Raw genomic sequence first — 10615 nt, forward strand, 5'->3', positions numbered from 1 at the left:
AACATAATGAAGAACTTTATAAGGATTAATTAAGATTTTCATTCTGATGTCATTAAGTGGAAAATATGAGATTGACGATATGATGAATGTTAAATTCTTTACTGTTATAAATTCCAACATAAAAAAATCGCTTTGTGATATGTTGTTTTGAATGACCGTAGTGTTACCATTGTGCTACCTCAACGTAATACAAAATTATTCTATTAAATCGATTTCAGATATTAAAATAAGGAAACATTTAAAAATATTTATTTAAAATTGTAATCAATTAGTTACTTGACAAAGAAAGAGGGACAGAAAACAGCGTACGAAATATATTAATTCTATCTTTCAACATTCAGCTTTGAAGTTTTAAAAATGAGATAAATGTATTAGTTATAAATTCTGGAAAATTTCAAATGGTTCTCATTTCAAATTATTTTCTAAATTTTAAATTATTACCCCGTTTTACGTGAGAGTTTCAGTCTGTACGAGTGATAGTATGTGAATATGTAGTAGGAGATTCATCGGATCCATATAATTTTATTGCGTGAAATGTTTATGCTGTTAGTGAATGTTATTGTGAGCATGGTTGGGATTGAATAATTTGACGGGAAAAATTGTATCGAATCCGGAAGCTTTGGCTGAGCGCGCCAATGCTCTACCGACTGAGCTACCCGGGAACTGTACCCGACACCTGCTCAATTCTCCTTTTATATCCACATACCTCAAGTGGCTAACGACACGTCAAACCCAACAATGAGTGCACACAAATTCTGTGGGGATTTTCTGTTAACGAACAGTGACGTAAATAATGCAAATCTGTCTTTCAGCTATAGCTCCCTGTGAAGTTATCTTGAATAATTTCAAGTGAAAAAAGAGATACCAGATCCGGGAACAATTTGTCCATTGAAATTATTCAAGTCAGCTTCACAGGTATCTGAAAGCCAGATTTGAGTGGTTGGGATTATAAAAATATTTGGGAAGTGAAATGAAATTAGCCTATATTTCTTTTGATTTTTATCTTCATACTCTCCGCAAAACAAATGACAGGGGATTAATCGAATCCATATAATTTTATTGCGTAAAATGTTTATGCTGTTCGTGAGTTTTATTGTAAACATGATTGAAGTTGTAAAGTTATTTGGGATGTGAAATGCAATTTTATTATTTCTTTGCATTTCTGTCTTCATAAACCCCACATTTAAATGTAACAACGCTGAGCTTTCTCGTTAATTAATTTACAAGCATAATCTCGACAATGTATAAACAAATGCTTTAATTAACGAATGCATTGCGTGTGGCGTCGTAGCAACTCCCATAAGGGGCAATGTTCTAATTTTTGTTATAATTTTTCTCGAGTGATAACGCAGAAAAAAATTCTTAGTTTAAAATATTGTAACTTTTATTTCAAAAGAACAATGAAAGTTTATTTCAACAATAATTCCTTTCTACAATTCACTTTAAACGCTCTCTTCAATAATGGGATTTGCACTCAACACAGTACTCGTTATTGCACTCCACAGACGACAATGACAATTTACTTGGATTATTGAGAACAACAATGGACTGTTAATTTTAACTAATGTTCACAAAGCACTATTTACAAAACAGAACTGTCAGTTCTCTGTTCACAGTTAGTTTGCCTTGGCTAGTTCTTCTAGCTCAGTCACTCGAGTTCACAGTATCTCGAACCCCAGACCTTCAGAGACAATCCGCTGAACTTCGAACTCAGGTCCCCCAACTGCAGTCCACTGCACTCAAACTCAGGACTTCCGGCTCCACAGTTACGGACACAACTCAAGTCGAACTCCGGTCTCGAAGCTGGCTTCACTGCTACACAAGGCTGGCTGGCTTGCTTTCCAACGACTACAACAAGAACTGCTGCTCAAGTTCACGCGCGTGTTGTATTTATAACTAAACTATAGTTTCTGGAGAGTACGATGCTAGAAATTTCCATGACACCTATCCAGATTTCTCTGGATTTCTCCCCTCAGTCACCAGCTGCTTACTTCCTCCTCACTCTTCGACGCGTCCGCGCCTCCACCTCGCGCCCCCCTCTTACGTCTGTCCCCACCAGACCCAAGCGGCTGCAGCCTTCTTCGCCGCGTTTTCTCGTGCGCCCCGCAGAGGGCTGAACGCGTGATCGAGCCTCGACGTGGCTGTCACAATATTTACATTAATAAGTTCAGATATTCAAATAATGCCGAAACTAAATAATATTTTTTGAAACATAAAATATATTCACATTTCATAAAAAAAATCTTTCTATTATGAACTCAAAAATTTGATACAACATTGAAGAATTGCAATTGAAATCGTAATAACAGCTATTATCAAATTTATAAAGATCTTAATTTAAAATCAAATTAAGTTAATAGCAAGGCAAATTATAGACTCGATTCACATATTCCCAGTCTCACCTTGTAGTGGCCGATGTTTGCATCGATATCATAATGATCACCAATATCGACCTGATCCTGGAAGAGGTTGTGCTGCTGGATTCTGTGGAAGAGTTTTAAGTAGTTCATCTGTTTCTGGAGGAAAATTTTATCAGCTGCAACAGACAATCGATTGTACAGAGTTTATTAATACTTCAATAATCGTAAAATATTAAAGTAACTATCTGTTGTTTAGTCAACTGTACGAAGACAGTTTGAACCTCGTGACACCAATAAGGCATCACTCCTGAGGCAACTAAGTAAGGAAATAATGAGGTAGGTGGCCAGTTTCTTTCGCCCTATTAACGATTTATGACATAATATACAAGGCATATTCCAGAGCTTCGAGATGGAAGAGAGCATTTTAGTTAAGATACAAATTTGTCCTAATCAGTCTATCATCCACTGAACTGGAGTATTTTATCAATTGAATGAAATAGCTGAAGGTACTCGCTATATAGGCTACGTCATGAACGCGCTCAAAAAGAATGGAGATAAAGCTCCATGCTTTCTTGACTTCAGGCCTAGAATTAGGCGAAATGAAATATATTGTACATTTGCTTGGAGAAAAACCAGGGGAACGGGTGCAATAAGTAAGCTACCGAAGCAGTGGTTGTTGTTATACAACTCGATACGCGACTAAGGAAGTACAGTTGCAACATCTACTAGAGTACGTCACTTAAACGTCCCATTTACGTTCTGTTTACTTTCACTAATAACATTTGTCATTATTATTACTTGGTAGAGCAGGTGGCTACGGACTGGAAGGTCCGGGGTTCGATCCCAGGTGGTGATAGGATTTCTTCTCGTTGCCAAACTTTCAGAACGGCCCCGAGGTACACTCAGCCTCCTATAAAATTGAGTACCGGGTCTTTCCCGGGAATAAAAGGCGGTCAGAGCGTGGTGCCGACCACACCACCTCATTCTAGTGCCGAAGTCATGGAAAGCATGGGTCTCTACCTCCATGCCCCCCAAGTGCCTTCATGGCATGTCACGGGGATACCTTTACCTTTTATAATAATAATAATAATAATAATAATAATAATAATAATTATTATTATTATTATTATTATTATAATAATAATAATAATAATAATAATTATTATTATTATTATTATTATTATTATTATTATTATAATTATTATTATTATAATTATTATTATTATAATTATTATTATTATAATTATTATTATTATAATTATTATTATTATAATAATAATAATTATTATTATTATTATTATAATTATTATTATTATTACAATTATTATTATTATAATAATTATTATTATTATAATTATTATTATTATTATTATTATTATTATTATAATTATTATTATTATTATTAGCCTACTATTATTATACGATGAAAGAGTAATGGAATGGAGAAAAATTCTCTCCGGCGCCGGGACTTGAACCCGGGTTTTCAGCTCTACGTGCTGATGCTTTATCCACTAAGCCACACCGGATACAACCCCGGCGTCGGACAGAATTGTCTCTGATTGAGTTCCAACTCTTGGGTTCCCTCTAGTGGCCGCCCTCTGCACTGATCATGAAAAGTTACGTAACTGCACGGGCTGGGTCTCTCAGGCCCATTTTATAAATATTAAAAAAAAAGTCATAATATATTTGAGTCATATAATAGTGAATAATAGTGAATTTTACAAATTTCAGAGTAGTATAACGTATAACAATTGAGTCAGATATATTTTTTTTACCAATACAGCAATTTGCAATCTGTGCCTTGTGTCTTTTCTTGTACTGCACTTAAAATGATGTCCAATGTAGGGGTTATGTGGCTGTAGTAACATTCATAAATAATGCGTCGTATTATATCACGTCCGAAATCATAAAGTTTCTTGAATTTCATAATTGTTTGTAATGCAATCTGAGTTTTCTTTTTAGAAGTGTTATACTCGGTTATATTGATAGAAATTATTTTCTTGATTAATGATCTGAAACACCCGTAGCGCGAACAGTATTAGCAATTGGTGAATCACATTTGCCTTCTCCTTCACTGAAAAATAGGTAAGTTATACGTTTTTTATAATATATGCAGCTTGTCTCTCTAATGAATGACTTCTTCCAACAGGAGAAGTATGAGCATTAGAATTATTGTCGTCACTATGTTGTTCACTCTCTTGAACAGACTCCCATGGTCGCCACATATTTAACTAATTTTAATGTACATTAAAAAAACTAAACAGATAATGCAAACTACGTGCAGTCCAAGTCGTTACAGAACTGGCAACTATGTGGTGTTTACCTCTGCGCGGCACGAAGGAAACAGCAGTAACTTGTATGGCCTTCTGCTTTCAGCCGCTACCCCCTGGTTTTCCTCGGAGCGAGAGTAAAATAATTAACTATTACATACATTTGAAGTTTATGTGTGGGATATAAGGGATTTAGTCTTTTTGAAAATGGTATTACTGAATTACATGGAAAAAACGAAGCAATTCTTTTATTTTTGTAATCTTTGGAAACTACAACAGATAATCACATATACTATCTGTTTTATGAAGTTTCATATTTGGCAAAACTTAAGTTAACACTATAATATACCGGTAGTGAATATGACCTTTATAGCTCGTAATAAAATAAGAGATTATATATACAAAAGAAATCCAACTCCTATTCAGATTATCGTGTATATACTTACCGCATAGACCTATTGATTATTGGTTAGAAGAAATAACTTTCCTGGAATAAATTCAATACTACGAGTATTTCCGAGAATTAAGTATTAAGCCTTTCAGAATTTGAAAGAGAACTACATTTAAAATTGCATACTCTGTGGTTAGTTCTTGGAACAGTATTCAGTTTCCGTCCGGTTATACGATACACTGAATCCACACCCATTTCTTCTGCCAGAGAGATAAATATCCACTTTCATTGTTTTTTTTTTTCTTTTTATTCAGTATGCTCGATTGCAGTAATGCAGTACTACATACATTTGTTGCTACACTATTTTTACATTCTGTCTGAACTTCTAAAACTAATAGTAAAGTATTTGTAACAATAATAGTGCTTTGACTTTTTATAATATTTACAAGGATGTAAAGTCAGCTGACTGAATAAAATTTATGAATTCCTTATAATTATTTAACATATATGACTTGAATACTAATACTAATCTTAACCAGAGTAATATTTTCACTATTTACAATAATTACCCTGCTGTGAAATCTATTGACTGAATAAAGTTCTTGAATTCCTTATAATTATTTTAACATATCTGACTTAAATACTAATACTAGTAGTAATACTAATACTAATTTTAACTAGAGTAGTATTTTCACTATTTACAGTATTTACCACTGCTGTGAAATCTATTGACTGAACAAAGTTTCTGAATTCCTTATAGTGTTTTAACAATAGTTTCTCATGTGACACTGGCCATCTATCTTTATTTCTATGTATTCCCTTCTTCAGTATATTCCTTTGTTTATTCAATTTGACACAAGAGTATATTAGGTGGTCTACCTTTTGTGCATCTTGAAGGCATGAACACGTTGAGTCGTCTTTGATCCCAAAACGGTGTAGGTATGCCTTGATTTTTTCATGGCCTGAGATCATGGCGGTTACTTCTGCTGTCAACGTGATATTTTGTTTCATCCTCTGAAGTACAGATGGGAAGAACTTCTTATATGTAGCTCCTTTAGGTGTGTTTTCCCAGTCGTTCTCTCATTTGTTGAACCCTTCTTCTTCTTCTTCTTCTTCTTCTTCTTCTATTTCCGTTACAATTGTGGACTTAGGTTTCCTGTTGTATGCCACTTCAAGCCCGTCTTCTGTTGCTGCCTCTTTTACTGTTTTATCCGCGAGTTCATTGCCCTCTATTACTACATGGGCCTTGACCCATCCGAAGTGGATAATGAAGTTCTGTCCTTTTAGGCTTTTGATGTTTTCACGTATTATCTCGATTATATTATTATGATTTGAGGAGTTTTTTAGAAGAGCTAGTATTACTTGGTTGTCCGTGAATATAGCTATCTTCCTCTGCTCAAGTTCCATCTGCTCACTATTGATGAGCTGTAATGCACTTAATATCGCTAACTGTTCAGCTTGATTGTTGGAGATTAGATAATGATGTAGAATTCATGCGAGAATAGTTATTTACGATACTAATGTCATAACGTTTCATTATTTATATATATATATATATTTATTTATTTATTTTGCTAATAATTTCAACATAAATATAATATAAACAGTTAAAATTTTAGCTCACCCACGAAAAAGTAGAACTCGTGCTCAGGGGTGGATTCTTGAATTTAAATTAAGAAGTATATAATACAATTTGTTTTATGTCTACTACACAATAAGAATATTTAAATTTAAAATTTACAATTTTTTATTATTTATAAAATCCATACGTAACTTTTTAAATTTAATACTAGAACTATTAGAATTGACAGGATTAGGATATTGAAATATAAATTTGTTGTACATTCCTTTGCCTAAATTACTACTATGATTAAACAATGTAGCAGTGTTGCATTTTGGTTCAAACAATCTTAAAGTATTCATACCTTTTGTTTCATAACTATGAGAATACAGTTCCAAATTATTTCGATTTTTATGTATGAATTTTATTAATACAATATAATAAATTTGTCTTATTTTAAGAATATTAGAGTCTAAAAAATAACCTTATATAAGCACTTGTGATGCGCCATTACCGTGGTTCCTTGTTAACAAATTTAAGTTGTAAATTAAATGAGAGATTTCATCATGTCCATAATGTTTGAATACTTGGTAATTTAACCTTGTAACACCGTATCTTGAGCTGCTTTCGTGAGTTCACCTAAAGCAGGAGTCGTCATCTCACCGTTTCCTCTCTAGCTCAGTTCTGTCCCTTAGACGCCAACTGTGCATCAAGAGTTGAGAGGAAGGAATCAGGTGAAGGCAATGGAATGCTTTCACTTATTCGATCCGTTTAATCAATGTATAATAATTATAACGAAAATAAATACTTAAAAACATGAATTATAAGAATATTTTAAGAATAATTCTATAATAAATAAATACATAATTTTTCAGTTTAATATAGCAAACATGAAATTGCACTTTTCTATTTCGTATTTAAACATTTTTTAATTACTTAAATTGTTTTTTTTATTTTAAAATAATTGAGAACAAACAAGCGTATACAAAAGAATGACATGACTTAAAAATTAGTAATGAGTTCGATTTGTTTAATATTTTGTCACAGTGGGAAATATTTTAGGTGCTTCAAAGGGTGGAGAAAATCTGAAGTGTAGGCTATGAAAAGCATTTGCATGGAATTATTGCGCAATGGAATGAAATTAAAGAAGTTCACTCTAATAAAATTTCACAGAATGTTCATTTATTAAAATTCAATAGAAGGAAGTAAAACAAAATTGTATTAAAGGGTGCGACGAACACGGCAACTAAATTCAATATAATGGTCTGCAATAAAATAAATAGCCTACAACAGAGTTAAGTAGTATGTAATAAAATACAAAGAAGATTTAATGAAACTCACAGTTCCATATAATAGTCTACAATACAACGCTACAGATACACTGGTATAGAGCATAAGGTAATTATATGTTGAAAATTTGAAGGGAAAAATATATCCGATATTAAAATGAAATATCTAAGATCAAACAAGCACATAGTTGCGACTGCTACAAAATACAATTTTATTGATAAATTTATTACTTGAAAATAACATCACAATTAAGCTGTATTTAAGTGTTTTCAAATGTCATGGTCCTTCGAGTGTACATCAATAATTGAGCGCGAATGGATTAAAAATGCATCAGTTGAATGCGGTGTAAGTTTTGGGTATACATCAGTTGAGCGCGGGGTCAGTTTTGGGTATAGGCTTACATCAGTTGAGCGCGGTGTCAGTTTTCCCTAGGCTTAGAGATGACACGTAGCGCGTGAGAAAATTTGTGTGCAGTGTAAGTCAGGCTTGGTGGAGAAAAATTCAGTCCTTGGGGCTTTCTAATGAGTATAAAGATAACAATACTGACAGAGGTAAATGGTTGCACTGTGTATTCGGTCTTTGATTTCTTCCTCCAAATGAAGTCGGAGATGCATTTATTGAAGATTTAGTTAGCAACCAACCTGTTAATGAAAGTATCACAGGCTTTGCTGCTTATTTGCTATCAAATTTCATAGAACCGGATTCGTTATTTCCCCCTGAAATATGGGCTTTCGATACTGTTACGTCAGACAGAACTAATAATGCATGTAAGGCGTTCTACAAAGCGTTTTCTCTGAATTTTAATAGTGCGCATCCAAACTAGCACTTATATTAAAATAAATGACAACGGGAATATTGTTAGAGCCAATCCTACATATAAAAGGAGAAAACAGTATATGGAAGAATTACTTTGTAAATATAAACACTGAAATATTAATAGAATTGGTTTCCTACAGAGAATGGCCTACTATTATCCAAGAAAGAGAGCTAGATATTGAACAATCCATTGCTGGAACAAATATTTTAAACAATTTATCGGTATGAGCATTTTTACGAAGGCAGCATTTTTAACCATCTAAGTGTCTACAAAATGGGAAGAGAAATTGCTCCGGATCGTGTTAAACTGACCGCCGCGCAGCGCTCAACTGATGCATTCAGTTCAGGTAAAATGTTCTCTTGCGCTTAACTGATGAACTCCTGGTCCATCATGTGTTGTCGTGCCTCGGATATTTTTATAACAGAATATATGCCACTTGAGTGTAGATCAATAGTCTTTACCCTCGAGGGAGAACGACAGCAATCTGCATTGAATAATTTTATCTTTATTCTAGGAAAACATTTGCTGTATACAGTGTTAAAAAGAAGACCCATCACTATTTTCTGAGATTTCTATGAGTTGAGCCTCAATCCAAATTTATACGCTCGAAATAGAATTCAAATCCTCATTAAATCTTTTTATAGCGTCAATTATTTCGTCAGGATGAAAATGGTTGTATATTTGTGAATCATCAGAGTACATAAAGTGTCTAAGTATTTTATCATTTTATCATTTTGTTAAGTCAATATATAAACAAAAGTGGCCCATACACTGAGGCTTCTAGTATTCCGGACTTCACAACGCTCTATTCTGAGGAGAAAATACCTCCCATAACACATTGTTTACTGTTGTGAAGATAGTAGTGTAGGATAACATAGACTACATATTATATTGTGGAATGATTTTTCAGATAAATATATAGAAGGAAAAATACACATTACAATTAAGAGGGAAAAATATCAGATGTAAATTTTAAAACTTAAAATTACAAAATATTATCTCATTAATTCATAATACATGGATAAATTTATATTTTTCGGCTTAACGCACAATAAATTTGTATTACATCATTTTTCGCTTTATTTCGGCAAAAAATATATATAGGGGTAGGCTACAATAGATATCAGTTAGTGAAGAAATGCAATATTCTTCAGTTACTGTTAAAATTGCCTTTGGACTTCGAAATCCTGGTGTGTCCAAGTGTAATTTTTGGTGAACAGAGATTACATTTAGTGGTGCGGGGTACTTCCGTTTTCTTTACCGACATTCGATCATTACTCCATTAATCATCACACATGCTGTACTAAGTCCGAGGAAAACGCCAAAACCGGCACAAAAACTGCAGCTTTCTGCAGGTCGGTCATAGATGAGATTCTTGGATTAATGTTATAGAGTCCATTACACGATATAAAAGAAAATATAAAATGAAAATTGTTTTCCGTGAAGGCTACTATGAGTACACAAAACGCAAAATTCAGACCTATCAGAATGCTTAAAATTTCGTACGATAGGAAGTAAAATATCAACATGATTATAAGCTGAAAGTATGAAAGCTACTGGTTTGACATAAACATTGTTAGATTTTAATTTACCTTTAAGCTCTTGTTGGGGAACGGCTTCGGAGAATGCAAGTGCCACAACCACCTCTAATACGAGAAGTATCTTCATTGTAGCTAGACAACGCGGACAGTATAAGTTAAGACAAGCAGCCTATGTTGACTTTTATACTCTTGTGCAGAACCTACCTGCCGATAAGCAACGAAAAAATTCAGAAAGAATAGATAGCTAAAACTGTTGACCGCTGTTTATGATAGAGAATACGCATGCGTCATTTCCAGTATCTAGAGCTGCCATTTATCTCAATTTGCTTAGTCAAAATTTCATCGAAGGTGATGGACTTTTAAGGGCTATATAGGCCTATTTTTT

The 10615-nt window shown here is 33.5% G+C and overlaps 1 protein-coding gene across 1 annotated transcript in view; it reads right to left on the bottom strand.

Moving 5' to 3' along the window:
• The window catches only part of LOC138716510 (allergen Cr-PI-like), a 49500-nt gene extending 39135 nt beyond the window's left edge, over window positions 1-10365 (bottom strand). Inside the window, exons 1-2 of the mRNA XM_069849655.1 lie at window positions 10282-10365; window positions 2403-2536 (exon numbers count right to left, since the gene is read on the bottom strand). Of these exons, the coding sequence (XP_069705756.1) occupies window positions 2403-2536; window positions 10282-10357 (210 nt within the window). The 5' untranslated portion in view covers window positions 10358-10365. The remainder of the gene's footprint in view (window positions 1-2402; window positions 2537-10281) is intronic.
• Between the last annotated feature and the right edge of the window lie 250 nt (window positions 10366-10615).

The sequence above is a fragment of the Periplaneta americana genome, chromosome 16, assembly GCF_040183065.1.
Source record: "Periplaneta americana isolate PAMFEO1 chromosome 16, P.americana_PAMFEO1_priV1, whole genome shotgun sequence".
Lineage (NCBI taxonomy): Eukaryota > Metazoa > Arthropoda > Insecta > Blattodea > Blattidae > Periplaneta > Periplaneta americana.